The 19,904-nt window shown below is 39.4% G+C and overlaps 1 protein-coding gene across 1 annotated transcript in view; it reads left to right on the top strand.

The window, feature by feature from the left end:
- SNX9 (sorting nexin 9) overlaps window positions 1–19,904 on the top strand; it is a 125,947-nt gene that overhangs the window by 56,278 nt on the left and 49,765 nt on the right. The window contains exon 4 of the mRNA XM_036767052.1: window positions 1,356–1,478. Coding sequence (XP_036622947.1) covers window positions 1,356–1,478 — 123 coding nt within the window. The remainder of the gene's footprint in view (window positions 1–1,355; window positions 1,479–19,904) is intronic.

The following is a 19,904-nucleotide window of genomic DNA, read 5'->3' as shown; positions in this document are numbered from 1 at the left end:
ATAATAAATTGTATGTTGAAGTAAACAAGATAATAGCTTATTTACCTCCGTTCTGATTGTCATTTTTTGTTAGTAGCATTACACTATAATTCCTTACCTTTGTGTAACACTTGACAGCTACAAAATCCTTTCCCCCCAGGTAATCCTGTGAGGTAGGTAATGCAAATGTTCCTATTTTCTAGATAAGAAAACTGAGATTAAATTACTTGTCATTACCACCCATCTGGTAAGTGTCCGGGCCAAGACACAAATCCCAGTCTTAGGTTGAGAGGAGTTGAAGCTTACATGGACCTTAGAGCCTATCCCTTTCATTATACAGAAGAGGAAAGTGGGATCCAGAGGGGCCAGGTGTCTTGTCCAGAGTCACTCATAAAGAGCTAATCTTGGAGCCCATCCATACCTTCTGCCTCCAAATCCAACGTTGACTTTACCACAATCAGAATTTTCTGATTCCTTTTCTCCGTATCCTGTTAAAAAAAAACAAGTCAGTTGCTACTACTTGAGGTGCTGTCCAATTTCAGCTCTTATCTTTGGTGTCCATTACTATAGCATTAAATTCCTTGAATTGGCTGTTCATAGTTAGACACGATTCAGTTAAAAACCAACCAGCCACCAGCACCACCAACAAAAACATTTCTGAGCCAACCAGCTGGCTCCCTCTGCTGGTTGGCCATTCTATATCATGTATAAAATAGATGTAAAATGCTACAATGGATGAAGTTCTGCCAGTGGTGGAAGAACTAAGGTCCTGTGCTGAGATACAGAGGCATTTTGTTTGCCTTTGGCTAAGGGAAGAGAGAATGCTCACTCTAGAAAAAAGGTGATGTCTTTCAGGAAAAAAGAAGACAATGGGGCTAGTCTCCTGGGATCCCTTTAACAGAAAAACCTTTCTTAGGGCCGCTTTTCTAGATCTCTCACTAAGTATAGAGGTCATGTCATAATGTTTCATTCATGTCTGCCCAAAGGTAGAAAATTAACTATTGAAGTCTATGAGAAGGGTCTCTGCTTTTCATTTGAGGCCTAAAAATCCCTTAAGATGGAGGGAAGTCTGAAGGATGACTGGCATTGAAGTTCATCACAACTTCCAAACTTTCTAGTTTTTGCAAAATCACTCATGTGTCCACCTTGATGTTTTCAGTAAGTAACTTACGGTTCATTCATTTAGATGCCAAGCATCCTGATAGGTGTGGAGAGAGATACAAAGAGGGGTAAAGCCTAGCCCATGCCCCCAAAGGACCTTACATACATTTTCCCCCATTTTCCCCCTGGTGGTTGGCTCTGCTGGCCCACAATAATCTTAACCTCAAGTGAACTATGAATCGACTGAAAATAATAGGAGTTCCTTTACTCTTCAGATTTTGACTAATGGTGGGAAAGATCAGTTTTCTTGTGGAAATTCAGTAGCTGACCAAGCCTTCCTGGATTCTCTCTCAAGTGCAGTTCAAGCCAACCCCTCAGCGGTCAACAGTAATAACCAGGTACATGTTCTCCTGTCTTAGTGAAAATGGCGGGCTTTGCCGAGTGCACACCTTATTGTGAGAGCTGTGGTGCGTTAAGTTGACATTCTCTAAAAGCACAAAAGAAAGTTGCTATTAGTGTAACGTGCTGCATTTCTGTTGAGTGTTATTAGCAAAGAAATCACACATTCAGCATCAGTAGAAGCTGTTTTTGAGACTAATGGGAAGCCAAGGCATTAATGACTATTAGAAAAGAATTCTGGCACAGTGGTACGAATTCAATTATGAGGTCTATTATGGAAGCTGAAGAAATATAGAAAAGAGGGACATGAGAGAAAAAGACCACTTGTTCCTAAAAGTTTCAACTGACAAGATACCTACCATAAAAAAACAACTATTTCTGCCTGCCAAGAAAAGCTAACGCATTGAGATGAATTGAAAAACCTGCATTTAAGTAATAAAGTATTATTATAGAAGCAGTTGACCTTTGACTGGTTTAAGTGAGTTTTGGTTTAGCCTGGCCTTCCAAATAGTTACGCTATGTGAGCTGCAAGTCATGCTAAGAAAATGATTGAGTCAGCTGATTTCATTTTATTACCTTCCTGTCACGTAGGATTGTGTTAAGAATATTGGAGGAAAAAAAATTTAGAGAGAGAATATTGGAGGGATTTTATTCCTTATATTTTTATGCATGTGTGTAAAACTTGTTTAACTTTTTTAAAACTGCTCCAAAAATTAAGAATATGCTTTAAAATATCCCTAGGTTTTCTCTAATAACTTGTTAAGGGCCTGTCATCAGTGCAGTTTTCAAAAGCTCCTTAAACCTCTTTCTGTTTTTAACACTCCATAATGGAAAGAGTGTTGGATTAGAAAATGACAACAGTGTAAAAAGTGTAAAGCAGCAATTAAAAATATTTTTTTAGTGCAATTTTAAAAATTAAAAAAAAAACAAAACCATGGCCAGTTCATTTGACCAAGCTTCCATTTCTAGGAAGGCTCTGACACTAAGCAGACTTGTGACCTTGGAAAACCACAGAATCTTTTTAATTCTCCGTTTTCCTCTCTGTAAAGTGAGCAAGTTGAAGTAAATGATCTGTGAGAGCCTCTTCAGCTTTACTGTTCTATGATTTGAAATCCTTGAGTTTATTAAGAATTATGCGAAGTATCACTTGTTTTCTTTTTACTTTTTTCCTAAAAATATTGCTTTCACGGTTCAAAGGCAATCGTCTTATTTTTTTCTCTGTCTTTTTATAATAACAATAGTAATAGTTAATAGCTAGCATTTATCTATAACCCTTTAAGGTTTGTAAGAATGTTTTACAAATACTATTTCATTTGATCTTCACAGTAACCCTGAGAAGTAGCTGCTGTTACTTCATTTTCCAGATGAGGAAACTCTTGCAGATGGAGGTTAAGGGATTTGCCCAGGGTCACTCAGCTAATTAGTATCTGAAACTGGATTCGAGCTGAGATTTCCCTAACTTTAGTCCCACGCTCTATCCACAGAGGATGATGGAGTATGGAAAAGGGCCCCCATGTAAACTGTAGGCTGTAACTGTAGTCATGATACTCCTATTTCAACCCGCTTCCCCCCGAGTTATTTCTCATGTCCTAAAAGTATTAGGGAGATAGTCATTTCTTTACTCAGGTGTGTTGTATAGGTTTAATTTATAGACTTTGGTTGGAGGGAAGTGAACTGACCAGCCAAATATTTGGAGTGCTTGTGTGATCATTTTGAAAACAGTACTTCCGGCACTCTGAAGGAACATCTCAATAGAAATTTATGATAGGATGAGATATTCTGGTGAGGGTATTTTTCTTCACTCTTAGAGGCAGGAGGCTGTAGTAATTCCTTTATTTTAATATTCAAGAAGTATCTTTTCTGATTTAGATTATTCAGTTGGGTGTGAATAGTCAGAGCCACAAAGGAATCTGACTTGTATATTGTATCTCACCTCTTTTGAGGTGAGACCGAATGGATTAAATTAGATCCCCTTCTGACTCTCACTTTATATCCCTAATTAGATTGAAAAGATAGATTAACAAGGAGTGAAGCCTCAAAAATGTTTGCTATCAATAAGTTGAATATAGTACTAAATTTTGGTGGGTGGATGAGAAAATTTTGAGAAGTTCAAAAACATTTTTCTTAAAACAGAATGATTTTAAGAGGGCTAATACAGAGTGGAGTAATGGCTGTTGAGACTGGAAAGATAGCTTGGGACCAGGTTATAAAGGGCTTTATAAACTCAACAGGAGTTATATTTTATTCTCAAGATGATAGGGAGCGGTTGGAGTTTAAGCAGGGGATTGACATCATTATATCTGCATTAAGGAAAATTACTTTGGCAGCATTGTATAGGATGGCCTCAAGTAAGGGAGAGACTGGAGGCAGGAAACCAATTAGGCTATTGCAGTAGCCTGGGGGAAGGTGATGAGGGTTTGAATTCAGGTGGTAGCTGGCCAAGTAGAGATAAGGGATGGATATGTGAGGTATTATGGAAGCAGAAATGGCACCATTTGACCATCAGTTGGATAGATGAGTTGAGAGTCAAGGATGATGCTGTGGTTATGGGTTTGGGATGGTTGAATGGTGGTGCCTTCAGCAGAAATAGGGGAGTTTAGAAGAGGACAGGGTTTAAGAAAAGGATAATGAGTTAAGATTTTACACGTTGATTTATGTCTCTAAGACATCTTAATTAGAAATGTCCAATAGGCAATTGGTGATGTAGAACTGAAGTTAAGAGATCACTGGTAACTTCAGACAGAGCAGTAGAGTTGAGGAGTCAAGGAGAGAAGGGGGAGTCATGAAGGTTCAGGTGGAGACAGCCTTTTCTAGGAGTTTGGCTAAGAAAGGGAAAAGAGATGGAGGACCATTCATTGTTTGAAGGGATCATAGAGTCTAGTGAAGTCTTTCTTATGGAGGAGGAAGACTTGGGCATGTTAGAAGGCAATAAGGAAGGAACCAGTAAATGGGGTGAAGTTGATGATTAGGAAGGGGCAGGGGTGAATGGTTGAATTTGCAGTCTGTTAGAGAAGATGGGAGCAGGTGGAATCAAGCATACATGTAGAGAGGTTGGCCTTGGATAAAAAGGCCACCTCGTTTTCAGAAACTAGGGAAAGGATAAAGGAGGGGATGGTGTCAAGGGGTTTTGAGATGAGAAGGAAAGAAGAGAGAGATCACATCAAATGGCCCCAATTTCCTTAGTAAAGAGGTGAGATTCTCAGCTGAAATAGGGAAAGGGAGAAAGTAAAGGCTTAAAGAGGGAAGAAAAGTTTGGAATAGTTTATGTGGAGGTTGTGATAGAAAATCAGTTAGGAATAAAAGGACTGCCTTGCTACTTGAAGTTGGATAATGTGAATTTATAATGTACCCATTCAGCATGGTCGTATGACTCAGGAGAAGTGAGAAAGTGGGAATAATCCAGAACTGACATTTGGGAAGGACTAAGGAGTAAGAAACATTTCAAGAGAGGGTGGTTTGTGAACTTGGATGGGGGAAAAAATTACGTCTTCATTTCAGTATAATTGGTTTCTTTTGTACTTCTATGCATTTAAAAAACATCATTCTGAGAAGGTGTCCATAGGCTTCACCAGACTGTCAAAGGGGGTCCATGAAACAAAAAAAAAAGGTCAAAACCCCCACAAATACAGGGAATCCTTTTTGACTTGGACTCCGCGCTGGATACTCTGAATGACAGTGGGAAATATCTTTGGTAGCGTCTCACTGTTTTATGCCTCGCTTGATGTTCATAATCAGACAGTCATTGAACCAAGTTAAATCTTTCAAGGAATCTTGAATGTTTTGACATGTGCTTAGGCAATTCTTCATTGGAGCGGAGCCTTTAAGGAGGCATTTTATTCTACTGAGTCCAGTGCTTTTATGTCATCAAAAACACAACAACAACATGTGACCTTTTAGTCAGTTGTATGACTATAAAGATGTGGCAGCATGGACCTTCTTTTTATATACTTGATCTAATGTAGCTGCTCTCTTCACCCTTGTATTTTGCAGTGGCATTTTTGCTTCCTTAAGTAATTCAGTGAGCATTTACTAAGCAGCTACACTGTGCTCATTAACTCAGCTATTAGAGTTCATATGTGGTGCCTCCACCATCCTAGATGGTGAAAAGTTTGCTATAAAAACACATACTGATCTTTTCCATCTTTTTATCTGTTGTCCTCTTCCTCCTTATGTCCTTAAATGTATTGGAGCGGGTATTCCTAGTTGGGTCTCTTGACAAGCTTTCAGGAAACATTATCTCCTTCTATAATACCCTCATTGTTTTATGAGTAAATAACTGGCCATAATCCATCCATAATCTATTCTTTCTGTGAGACCTTTCTAATATATGTTGGTGTTGTCCCTGGCTGTTATGTCTTCCCACTTGACAAGGAGATCACTTTTTACTGTTTTAGGTGGTTTCTGAACTCTTTAGGTCTCTTTGTTGTGGCAGTTTACATTGGTTACGTAAACTTACTTAGGAAATGGTAATGGTTTGTGTAGTCAAGATCTAATCTTTTAGCTCTTTTCCCTTTTTGGTGTCAACTTTTTAAATCAAGTGAAAGTCACTTCACTTTTTACCACATCTCATTTTTATTGTTCTTTGATCTTGATTTTGGTTTTGGCTCTAACAAGTCAATGGTACAATTATACCCAGATATCTGATTGAGAAGTGATTTGCCCATTGGAACTCAGTCTTTACTTGCCAAAATATAATCAATTTCATTTTTTAATGGTAGTATTTCGTGTGCTCACCCTGTTGAGTACCTGTCAACTTTCAATAGAAAAAACAAGTATTCAGGTATATAGGTAAGAGGTATATAAGCATATGTGCTTGTACAGGTATGAGGCTTCTGTACAGTCTACATACCTTTTTGCCCCCTTTTTGTAACTTACTCCTAAACCACTTTTTCAAAGAGTTTTCATTCTTTCCTATGTCCACCTTTGCACTGAAGTCACCAAGTATTGAAGTGTGTGTTGATTTAACGGAGAGGGTCTTACCTAGTTTTTCATAAAATTTCTTTCTGTTTTCTCATTCTTTGCACCAGATTTTGAGGCAGGAGCTATAATTGTTTACACTAGTGGTTTTCCTGGAAATGCTTATCATGAATACTGCAGTGTAAAATTACCTTTCTCATGAGATACTGTTTCGTGTTGCCCTTGGCCACTGAATAAGAATGATTCCCTTTATCTGCCTCTCCAAAAGAAAACCTGTAAGCCAGACTTCTATTTAGCTTAAACGGCCTCTTGTTTTCTAGTTTCATTTATAGTGTGAAAAATCAGAATTGATATTATTCAATTCCTCCAGTAGTATAGAGGCAGCTAGATGGTTCAGTGGTTAGAGCTCTAGCCTTGAAGTCAGGAAGACTTGAATTCAAATCAAGCCTCAGTGTGTGACCTTGGACAAGTCACTTAACCTCTGTTTGCCTTAATCCACTGGAGAAAGAAATGGCAAACATTCCCACCCAGTGTCTTTTCCAGGAAATCCACATAGCGTGGTCCCAGTCCACAGGGTCACAAAGAATCAGCCACAACCAACAACAAGTAACATGCTGATTTGTTGGTCACTAGGCAAGGGTCTCCCTTTCAAAGTACCATTAGCTATTTAGTGTTTGCAGATGGTCAGAAAACCATGATTCTTAGCATATTTTGTCCACTTTTCTATCACTCTGCCACCGTTAACACAGAAGCTCAAGAGGAAACCGCACAGGACTGAGGGCCATATCCATGTTTCATAAAGAAACTGTGCATATAGATTTCAGGAAGGTCATTGACCAAAAATAACAGAGGCCCTATAGACATCAAAATAGTTAAATCACCACTTTTTGTGCTAACAAAGAGTCAGAAATAAAATCCACTTTTATTGGAAAATGTCAAAACAAATTGTGGTACGTGAATGTGCTAGAATATTATTGTACCCTAAGAAGTGATGGGTGTGAACAGTACAGACAGGGGTGGAGAGACGTGAGCTGATAAAAAATGAAGGAAACAGAGCCAGGAATCAAAATGCACAATGACCATAACACTGTAAACAGAAAGAAAAACCACCACAAAATGGTCAGAACTGAATGTGGTGAAAACATAAAGAAAGAGCTTGGCCTCCAAAGACGAGATGTAAGCAGAAACCTCCCCCTGCTCCTCTGCAGATACTAGAGTCCTCAGGTGTGGAGTAATTGAATATAGGGTTGGATTTTTTTTTTTTGATGTGTTAACAGGTTTTATTAATCTTTTTTTCTCTTTAAAAGAAATTCTTTATATAAGGATGGATCTCTGGGAGGGAGAGGAATACAGAAGCAAATCTAAGCAATGTAAAATGTATTTAAAGTGCATTCATTCTAAATTTAATCTAAATGTATTTAATTTAATTTAATCTAAAATGTATTTAATCTAAATTTAATCTAAAAGGGTATTTAAAAAAAAAAAGAAAACATGAGCCTCCCTTCACTTGAGAAATCCCTTCTAATTCCTAAAACCTACTTAACAACCAGGGAGATGGGTTTTGTAATTGTTGATATGTCCAGTTATGTTAATTCATTCTGCTATACATTTCACGACCTCTCTGAGGAGTCTATAACAACAATCTTTGTTACCTATATATAGATTCAGAATAGAGATATCAATTTTTCTTGGTATGGTAGAGATTGAAGACCCTTTACATTCTCTAATTGTTTGTGAATAAGTGGCGTTAGTCTTATGAAGTGTAGCTTTTAATGACTTAGGAAATTTTACCACTTGTGACCTAAATGGACTTTGTATATTCCCAAGGGCACTGGGGATATATACCGTTTCAGTGGAACGTGTTGACCAGTCAGTTAAATATTTTTGAGAGGTAAAGAAAAACATGAATTAATATTATTTATTCTGGCCAATTTCCCTTCTCTTTCCTCCCCCTCAATTCTTCAATGCAATTTTTAAAAGTTGGGTGACTGGCTCATACTTTAAAAGGTTGTTGGGCATAATCTTAAAAAGTTTTAGTAGATTGCTCCTTTAAAGGGACTTCTTTGAGATACATGATTGAAGAAATATTTTAGGGAGGAGGAACTGTAGGCCCATAAGCATGGTGAGTGTGCGCTCATTTCTTAGAAGGCCATTCATATTGGCCTGAGATACTTTCTGCCTCTTTCTACTGAGCAAGAGAAAGATTATACCCACATCCTTTTTCTTTACTATGTCCTTTCCTCTTTGCCCCTCTAAGAGTAGTGAGAAATATGTTCTTTTTTCCATTTATTGTCATCAATACTCATTTATTTTGAACCTCTGTGAAGATCAGTATGTTACCCTATTACAAGACGTTCAGTTTCTAAACTGGAATTCCTGTCTCTTAAAAAGCTTCTGATCTGACATTATGGAATTATGGAATTTATCATATCACTAGTTTAGCCTTTTACCAACACAAGTTACTCAGCATATTAAAAAGGTCTTTCGTTTTGTTTTGCCATTCCCAATAAATTGGACTCTTTCTTTTGTTGTTCTGCTGGTTTGTGCTACCAAATATGGGTTGCAGAAATCAGGCCATTAACTGAGTTTAAAAATCTTTGTTGTATGGGATCTTCTTCCATAACTACATTTGCTGTAAAAGAATTTGACCAAAATGGAGATCATATTCTTCTCCTTCCTCCTAGTTTCACCCATAAAAATTAGTAGAGGCAAAAAACTTTTAAAAAGAAAGAAGGGGAAAAATAGCATTCTTTAGAAGAGAACGAGGTACTTCCTTGCCCTGTTTATCAAAAGAATTCCCCTTTTATGAGGGAAGTGCTAACGTTGCTAATATTAACATAGACACACACACGCACACACATACACACACACACACACACACACACAAATCCTCTCTTAAGGTTTCAGATTCTAAGATTCCTACAAAACCCATAAACTATATAGCTACTTACAGAGATGTCCTGTCCTAAACTATTTCTGAAAAAAACCTTTTTTGTTCTTCATTTGACCCTTTGGGGATTTATATGCAATTTACTTGTTTTTTGGTAGTTCCCTTGGGCCCAGCTCTTCATTAGAAACGTAAGCTCGCTTTGAGTTTAACTTTTGCATTCCAAGCAGATATCAGTCCATCAGTACCAACAGTTTGTGTGACAGAGAGCTTTCTTCACCAGAACTCTGCTGACCTTTACTGCTTTTCAAAGTGAAGGCTCGTCATGCTCCATTTTGTTTTGCTGTTTTCCTGTTCCACTAGAAAGAAGTGATGAAAAGAAGGTAACAATTTCTAGCAGTGAAGGTGTTAGGATAGAGGGGTGTTCAGCATCTGCATTGCACACAACCCCATCGTTAGTAGTATGTACAGCCGTAAAGGCCCTTCCAGGGATAGCTCTGTGAGGCCGCACTCCTCTTCACTGATTGTCACGGCATCCTGGTCTGTTTGTACAAACAGATAATAATCTGCTTATGAGTTTTTGCGTCAAAATCACCAAGTTTCCAAAGCTACTGTTACATAACTATGCTTGATGACTTTTCCCCCTTATTTTGGATAATTACCTGCAATTGAGATAGTCGGGCATCCACAGAGTCTGATTTGTCAAAGGATTTCGTATATTGCAATTGATGGGCCCTTCTTTTTTATTTTGGGAGGTAAATGGGGTTAAGTGACTTGCCCAGGGTCACACAGCTGGTAAGTGCCTGAGGCTGGATTTGAACTCAGTTCCTCCTGGCCTCAGGGCCGGTGCTCTATCCACTGCGCCATCTAGCTACCGCTGGTAATATTTTTAAACCGTTTTGCAAACCATACAAATACTAGTTATTGTTAATATTAATAATAATAGTGTTATTTCTGTGCTGACGACTGTCAGCTCTACGTATTCAGCCTCTGATCTTTCTCCTGAGCTGTAGTCCCGGTTTGCCCTATAACCCTCTTCTTTACTTCCTTATTGCCATCAGGGTTACCACCAGCCTTCCTCCCTGTAATCATGCCAGATGCAAAGACTTCCTGACTTTCTGTCCATAACATCTCTTTCATCCATTCACTTCCCTTCTCACTGTTGACACAGGCATCACCCTAGTTCAGGTCTTAATCACTTATCGACCAGGCTACTTCAATAGCCTTGTAATTGGTCTTCCTGTCTCACATTTCTCTCTAACCAAATTGATCCTCAATACAGTTGCAGCAGTGATTTTCCAAAAGAATAGGCCCTACCCTTGCTTATTACACTCTGGTTATCACCTCTAGCATTAAATGCAGGGTGTACCAAAAGTCCCAAAAGCAATTTTAAGCATAAAGCTCAAGGAACACAAAACTAGTATGAGGTAAGATTCTAACTCAGGTCTTCCTGACTCTGTAGTACTCTGTTCAGGGTACCACCTAACTGCTTCAAGGGAAAAGGAAGAGAGGGGAAGTATGGAAAAGGAAGGGAATACACATTTATATAGAACCTGCCAGTCATTAATCCATTTTTGCTTCTTTTCTTGGTTGGAGATAATCTCACCTTTAAGGACACCCAGGTTCAGGGTATCTTCAGATAGCAACAGCAGCCAGGGAGTTTCATGGCTGACACCACACCTGGGTTGTTCAGCCCACTAATATATTATCCAAAACTTGTCCTTAATCCTCTAAGCTGAAAGGTTTTCTCTACTAATAAAAGATATTTACAGGAGTTTGAAAAGTATTTGTACAAACAAAAGTAATGTATTTTGGATATGAAGGGAAGTGGTCTAATGAGAAATAAAGTCTTAGTATCAAATTTATCAGATAAGAGTTTGGTATTTAACACATGTAGACAACTAACAGAAATATGTAATACCAAAAGCTATGCCCCAGTAATTAAGTTCTCAAAGGATGTGAGCAAACAGTTCACAAAGGAAGAAATACCAACTATCAACAACTGTAAAAGAATGCTCCACATTAGTACTAATGAGAAAAGTCAAAACAACTCTAAGACTTCACCTCATACCCAACAAATCAGCAGATGACCAAAGATGGGAACAGCCAGTGTTAGAAGGGTTGTGGAAAGACGGTTACATTGATAGATCATATTGGTGGAGCTATGAATCAGTACCACCATTTTGGAAAACAATTTGGAATTATACAAACAAAGTACATAAATTCTTTATACCTTTTTACCCAGAGATTCCACTGCTAAGTTTAATATATCCCAAGGAAGTCTCTGATAAAAAGAAAGGCCCCAAAATATTCATAGCAACACTTTTTGTGATGGCAAAGAACTGGAAACAAGATAGATAGCCATTAATTGGGGAATGGCTAAATTGTGGTGCATGAGTGTAATAGAATGTTGCTGCGCTATAAGAAATTATAAACATGAATACAGAAAATCAAGTCAAGAATTAGGTGAGATTATGCAAAGTAATAGTAAACAGAGCCAAGAAAAAATACATAATGAATCCATCGATGTAAATAGAACAACTACATAAATGTTGCAGAATCATAAAGAATATAGAAGAGAAATGAGAAGACACCTCTCCTCTTTGGCAGTGTGGGAAAATGCATATATTATGATTTTTTTTCAAAGTGTTTATTGATGTTGCTATTTTTATTTTCCTCTTTTGGAAAAAATATATGAGATTCTCTGGGTTGGAGAAAGATACACGGGGAAATACAGGCAATGTGAAAACAGATACAAAATAAATTCTGGCATCTTTTTCTTTGCATCACCTATATTTCCACCTCATTCTTCTCCAAGATCCGTCCCCTATTATAAGAAGAAGCAAAGAGGGGGGAAACATTTCTCCAAAATTACCCAATCCATCAGAGAAGTCTGGCTTTCTATGCAATTTTCAATACGTATAGTCCCCCTCTGCAAAGTATGAGGGAAAAACCGTCTCATATCTCTGCTTTGGAGTAAGCCCTAAAGTTAAATTTGCAGCCGTTTGAAAGAGATTGGTGTAATCCAGGGGTGGGGATCCCTAGGCCTCAGGGCCACATGTGGCCCCCACCCTAGTGTAACCAATGACTCTGGAGTTGGGATTGAAAAACATGTGTCGCCCAGGCCACAGTATGCAGCAGGACTAGCAATTATTCCTTCTTTTAAACAAAACAAAAAACATTTTAAGTGATTATAATTTCACAATATTTGCTATAATTAATTTTGTTGCAGTTTTTCTTCCATGCAAACTGTTAACGTTTTATCTTTTACTTTAGGCAGCACTCGCTTTGAGCACCAGAACTGGGGCTGAAATTCCAATGGATAGATGGTTTAATCTCTTTTCCTCTCAGTTTCCTCATCTGTAAAACAGAAATAATAATTCCTGTCCTGTTTACGTTAGTTCTTGTGAGGAAACTGCAAAGCGTTATATAAAATGAGCTGTTATGTTTGTGTGTACTCACAGCCCCACCTTTCCCCCCCCCAAAAAATTTCTCACCTTTCATGCTTAGGAAAAGAACACAGGATTAATGGGAGATGTAGGTGATGAAAGACACCATCAATAAAAGTGTATCTAGAAATAATATCTTTAGGCCTTGTTTTTTATCTCTGAGATTCTCTAATCATATGAACGAAGCTTAAGAGCTTATTCCATAAAGTGAAATATCATGCAGTGTTTTAGCTAGGAGTAACCTGGAAATCAGAGGCCACACCGTCTCCAAAGTATTTTTTGGCCTGGAGATTGGGCCCCCATTTAGATGAATCACTCACTCTGTTTTATTCGTTGTCTAGAGGTACTAACTGACTATGTGCCAGGCCTGTGCTCAGAAGCTCTTGTAGGGATGGTAGGGGATGGGTGCAAATGTAGGGAAAGTTTGGGGGCTTTTATTGCCATTTTAGTGTGTATATATTTTTTAAAATTGTCTCTGTCACAAGGAAGTTTCACATCTGTTTACTACACCCTATCTTGGCAAGGCTAAACAGATGTTGGTTTTACAGAATCTTTTTTCTTCCTCTTTTTTATATATAAGTGATGGCCTTCTGGGAGGGGACAGAGGTAGAATGAAGTAGGAAATGTAGGTTATGTGAAAAAAAATTATCTTAAAAAAATTAATATAGCTAGCTCCAAGGGGAGGACACTAGATTTTCTAAGTAGGATAACCAGCCCAGTTTGGAAATGGAACAGATCAGAGGTCCCATGCTCTGCAGAGGACCACAAGGCCTGTGTGAGCAGGCCAGATAGATAGGGAGAGCCAATCTCTAATTCAGTGAATGAAGGAAAAATTTATAAAGGACAAAAAAAGCCCAAGTGTAAGCAGTCAGTACAGCTGCTTCTGAAAACAATCCAAATATATCTGCTTATCCTGCCTGTCCTTCCATCCTTCTTAGAGACTTGCATCATCTTCCTCAAGTCATAATGTGCTTGTCTTGCATTTGTTAACATTATCAACCCCCAAACATCTTCCGAGTTTCCACCTTTTCTTCCTTTATTTCACAAAAGAGATAAAAATAATTTGACCCAGAGGTCAAAAAGCTCAAACAAGGAAGTTCATGCTGGGGGATGTTTTATTATTAATTAGATGTGGGAATCGGGGTGGAGGATAACTAAGCCCTTTTCAATTTTGAATTGGCAGCCCTCTGGCTTTTAAACCCAGGTCAGTACTCCAAAAATCAAACATTGAGCTGTTAGCCTCCATATTCCCCAGGTACTATAACAAAAAAGAAAATTCCTAATTGCTTTGCCAGAGCAAGTATCTCCTTCACCCCCCAACTTCCCAACCAAAAATGCCCAAAATAATACTAAAATACACCTATAAAAATATTTTCAGAGTCTTATGAAAAGCTTATGTATAAATGGCCAACTTTTTTTTTAGGTAGTTCTCTGAAAATGGCCAGTGTACTCTATGCCTGATGCTCATTTTGCCCAATCGATGTAACTCTGAAAAAAAAATTGTAAATTAAATTTTTGAAAATGGAATCATTTGATCATTGAACTCTGTTGTCATTCTGGAGGAGTTTTGTTTTCAATTTTAACTGGTCGTTATAGAAACTCTTAATTCAAACTACTGCTTTTACATAGCTTTCCTTCCTGGCATGGCCAGAGTTTTAGAAGAGGATGACTGTGTTCCTTGCCCTCAGTTCACACCAAGTTCTCTACTAAAACTGCTCCTTTCCAGGTGAACTGACCTTCCAAGGAAGGAGATTGCGAAATCTAATGGCTTTTTCTCAGTCATCATTCTACTCAAACTTCCTGCAGCTTTTGACGCTGATGCTCCTTCCTCCCATACACCGGTCTCCCTCTGTGTCAGTGTCCTCTTCTTCTACTTGCCTGTACTTTGCTGTATCCTCCTCCTCGTCCCCATTAAGATGGACTTCCCTCAGAGTAACTTCCAGGCACCCAGAGCATCCATAGTGATGTTGCCGATCTTTATTTCTTCTCTCTCTTACCCAGTTTTATTTTACTCTTCTCAAGTGGCTGGACCAGTTCACAGCCATTCCAGCAGTGCATTAGTGTGCCTGTTTTCCCACAGCCTGGCCTCCCGCATTTGTCACTTTGCTGTCATCATCTTTGTCATTTTGTTGGATGTGAGGAGAAACCTCAGAGTTGATTTAATTTTCGTTTCTCTCGTATTTATTTGCAGTGGATTACCAACGTTTCTCTTCATGTCAGATAGTTGATAGTCATGAAGAAGAAACCCAAACATAGGATCCAGCCCTTCCTCTAGTCCCATATTACCAACTGCTTGCTGAACTTGATGGGTCTAAAACATAACTTACTATATTTTCCCCTAAACCCATCCCTCCTCTAGTCTTCCCTACTTCTGTTCAAGGGACCATCATCCTCCCAGGAAACCTTGGAATCATCCATGACTCTCCCCTTTATTTCACCTTCCATATCCAACTTTTGTTTTCTACTCTGCCTTGGAAACATCTCTTGGAATTTTTTTTCCTTTTGTCCATTCACACAGTCGACACCCTGCTTCACTCCCTGGACATCTCTAGCCATGGGTTTTGGTAATAGCTTCCTGATCTGTCTCCCAGCTTCCGGTCTGCACTCTCTCTAATCAGTCTTCCACACAACTGCCAAATTAACATTCCTGAAATTAGTGGTTTCCTATTGCTCTATGAAAAAATGCAAACTCCTCTGTAATTTTGCCCCCGTCTACCTTTCCAGACTTAGAGTATTTCATTTCACTCTTCTCCACACACTGTTTGTTTTAGCCAGACTGACCTAAATGTTACTCCCCAATTTCAACACATCATCTCCCCTCCCCCGCTACTTAGAATGCAGTATGCAATCCCTCTTAACTTATTCGTCTGAGAGTGCCTAGCTTCCTTGGGAGATTAAGCTCAATTCAATATGATCCTGTTGCGATCTAGGGGTGCTGGGAACCCCAAAATTCAAGGGCAGCCAACTCGGGTCCTTCCTCGAATGAATTTGACCCAAGCCTTCTTCCTTTCAGAGACAAAGTCTATTAGCACTGCTTGTATTGACAAGCAGGCCAGACTCTCAATGAATCTGAGCAGTTTAATGGACTTCATGTATAAGCAGTGGGTCTAGATGGAATCAGGGAGGGGTGGTCTTGGGCGGGGCCAGGCACAGACCACAAGGGCCACAGTGAAAGGGCAGTTAAAAGGATTCTATTGAAATGAGCCTCAGTCACATGCCAGGGCCATATGGGAGAGTTCAGTGGGATGGGATGGGGGAGGGGTAGGGGTTGGTGTCCAGGACCTATACCCCATCAATCCAATAAGGAGCAGTCCTAGGCACTGGGGATACAAAGACCAAAAAAAAGAAAAACAGTTCCTGCCTTCAGGAAGCTTATATTCCTTACGTTCTATTAGGAGGTGGTGCGGATGAGTGAACAGAGGAGTATGTACACACACACACACACACACACACACACACACACATACACACGCACACACGCGCGCGCGCGCGCGCGTGTGTGTGTGTGTGTGTGTGTGTGTACATGATGAATTGAGGGTGGGGGGAGAACAGAGGAAACCTTTCCAGATCCTCTCTTCCCCTCAGCCATTAATGTTTTCTCCATCCTGAAATGACTTTGTTTTTAATTTATCTCTATTATATAATCCTGGATTTATCGCTGGAAGGGACTTGTGAAATTATATCTAACCCAGCCCCTTCATTTTACCAATGTAAAGTCACTTGCCCAAAGTCATACCTCATAGGTCATTTCCCTCTGCTGCTTCTCACTCACAATCCTGTAGCATCTCCCCAGGTAAGAGCTTGCAAATGAAATTGTGCTCTAATCCGGTATCGCTCTAGGCTGAGGCACTTTCCACTTGGCAAGGAGATCTAATATCTGCAGTCTGAGGCAGCTCTCGGCCACTTGCTGTAGTGACTGATTTCACACTGGATAAACTTTAGGAAATGGTCGTCATCGCTGTTGATGTCTGTCCTTTTACCTGTTTGCCCTTGTTTAAAGAAGTCAGGCTGGAGTTGCTTCAGTGAATTAAATTGTATCATATTTAAATGTTCTAGAGGGCCTTGACATTTAAAGACACATATGATAATTCTTTAAAGCAAAGAGTCCTTTGAAAAAGGTGAATTGTGCCCCATTTTTTAATGGGAATCTACGTTTTTCATCCATCAGGTTCATAGTCATACAGAGCAAGGCACACTTCCTATGCTGAAACTTTGTCTCCTCTCGTAGACCAGAAGGCTCTGAATCTGATGCTTTCTCAGATTCTCCCTTCAGAGTAGTTTGTTTGTGTCACTTGCATGAAACTTGCTCTTTCCCTTGTTGTTTATCTTGTTTTGGAGGCTTCTATAACTGCATTGTGATGTGGGGCTACAGATTTTAAAAAATAATACTGTGCTAGTACGTTGGAAATAAGCTAGTTTTTCTTGCATGTTTGTGGACAAACGCATGCTGGAGTCATCCATCCCCTTTGGCTCTCCCTGCCATGAATTTGCTCTTTCCTGCTAAAAGCGATGGCGTGCTTTTAATTTTTATTCACAGAGCACTTTTTATTTTAAGGGGGATATTTTGGCTCAGATTGGCTACATCGAAAGCCTCAACCAGTCGCCACCTTCATCATCTTCTCCTTCTCCTCCTTCTATAAATGAGGTAAAAGAAAATCTTGAATGCAAAGGAAAGCTACAATTTAATAGACCCCTTTCCCAAAATAAAGTGATTCTCCCTTGGAAAGTACCTGAGCAGTGCTGTTTTTGACATGTGGGAATAGACGATGCAGAAAAATCTTTTTCATGTAGTTCGTGTCCTCCTGGAAATGTACCTTGGGATGGGGGAGGGGGGAGGGACTGGCACATAATCTAATAGTGTTATCAACCGGGGATCTGTTAGATTTGATAGTATTGCATTTTGACAGACTGAACTCACCAACTCCCACAGGTCTTTCTTTGAAAACAGTCATGTAAATGTATTAAGCAGAGGAAATTCAAATACGCATTGATCATAATCAGGAAATGTTTGCCCACAGACAGGTATTCAAATCAGTGTTCATCAAGAGGAGAATTGACTCAAAACAATACCTCCTTTGCCGTAGGAATTCCACTTCTAATAGTAAATTTCAAATGCACCATAGTCATGTATGAAAAGGAGATGAACTGAGCTAGGATTCATGAGAAGAGAAAACACACACTGGCAAAATAATCACTTTTTAGAACATTTAGAAATGTAGGCGGCCTCAGTTTGCAATGAAAGTGTCTCTGGGAAGATGGAATAAAGCGATAAAGATAGCTTTCCCGGTATCTCTTTGGCTCTGTCTCGCTGGAGTACATTGGATCACCTGGTCAGGTAGGGGGAAACAGGTAGGGACAAGGAGTAAAATGCCTTCTGGGCTTCCCTTCCAGGCCAGAGAAAGAGAAAAGTTGGGAGTTGGGGAATGGAGTCACCCTTCTCAAAACAAGAGCGAACCTCCCATCCCCTCCAAAAAAAATCCTGCTTCTACATAAACAAAGAGAATACAGAGATAGCATTAGTATTCCCCATTTTCCTATTAGAGGGATGTTTTATATGTTTTCATTCTAGCATAACTTTTTCACTCTTATTTCAAAAATAAGTTTCTTTACCCAGATATGTTAGCTTCACCAAACAGCACTATCAAATGTGCACTTATTTTTTTTTTTTACAAATTAACTTATTTATTTTTAGTTTTCAACATTCACTTCCATAAGTTTTAAATTTTCTCTGCCTCCCTCCCCTCCCCCTTCCCCGAGATGCTGGACAATCCAATATAAGCTCTACATATACATTCTTATTAAATTTATTTTCACATTAGTCATGTTGTGTGGAAGAATTAGAACAAATGGGAGGAACCATGAGAAAGAAAAGACAAGACAAAACCAAAAAATGAGCACTTCTTTAAGGGACCTCTTTCAAGGGCAAGCCACATTTGCTGGGTAGGGGAACACCTGTGGGGACCTCCTGTCAAATATGTTCTGCCAAATTCTGGTCTGGAAACTACAGATCTTGTATAGCTTTTCTGATCCTGGTTTTTCATAATTCTGGATAAAATTTGTTTCCAGACCTGTCAAGTCTTAAATCAAGTGCCAGAAGGGACCTTAGAGGCCATCTAGTGTAACCACCTCATTTTGCAGATGTTGTTGAAGTGACCCAGTGATGAAAAGAGAGCTCATAAAAGTAGCAAGTGGCAAAGTTGAGGTTTGAACTCGGGTCCTGTGTCTCCAGGTTCCGTGTTCTTCCCACCATACCATCTTGTTCTCATTCCTGCAGTATTTCTTCATGCTGTCCGAGGGGTATGAGAGTCAGGCCTCCACTCCCCTGGTAGGGGTTGCCTTCTCTCAAGAGAAGATGTTAAGGTCTTCAGACTGCTGCTTCTGGCTTTGTCACTGCCCCTGCATCTCCTCTTTGGATTGATTCAACACTGTTACTACAACTTTGGTATGTCTTTCATAGGGCAGCTAGGTGGTCAGTGGATAGAGTGCCGGGCCTAGAATCGGGAAAACTTATTTTTGTGAGTTCAGGCCCAGCCTCAGACACCTATTATGAGACCCTGGGCAAGTCACTTAACCCTGTTTGCCTCAGTTTCCTCATCTGTAAAATGAGCTGGGGAAGGAAATGGCCAAACCATTCCAGTATCTTTGCCAAGAAAACCTCAGATGGGGTCAGGAAGAGTCAGACACAAGTGAAAAATGATTCAACAGCAATAGCATCTTTCATGAGCATTCTGTAAGCAACCTGCTCACGAGTTTTGTGTGCTTAGAGGTTGTGCAAAAGTGCAGTGAAGTTTGAACGGAAGAGAACTGGTCTGGAGGAAGAGAAGAAGTATGACTTTTAAGCCTGGTGTGATTGCAGGCATTGAAACATTGACTTGGAGAGCCAAAAGGGACCGTAGAGGCCATCTCATCCAATGTCTTCATCATATACACAAGGAAATGAGTCTCAGGAGGTGAAGTGACTTTTTTTTTAGGGTCACAGCAGAGCTAGGATTTGAACCCAGTTCTTCTGATTCCAAATCCAGTTCTCTTTCCTAAGCAGGTGGTCAATTAACCTTGTATTATAAGCATAAAATAGTGTTTGCAAAGACATTGCCACAGTGTAAGACTTGTTTGGGAGGGGAAATCTGACTATTTTATTCCACTCTCATCTGTGTCTGAATGATGCAAATTTT

The sequence above is a fragment of the Trichosurus vulpecula genome, chromosome 7, assembly GCF_011100635.1.
Source record: "Trichosurus vulpecula isolate mTriVul1 chromosome 7, mTriVul1.pri, whole genome shotgun sequence".
NCBI classification, from domain to species: Eukaryota; Metazoa; Chordata; class Mammalia; order Diprotodontia; family Phalangeridae; genus Trichosurus; species Trichosurus vulpecula.
Note: the sequence above shows the minus strand (reverse complement) of the source record. Positions and strands in the feature narration are given on the sequence as shown.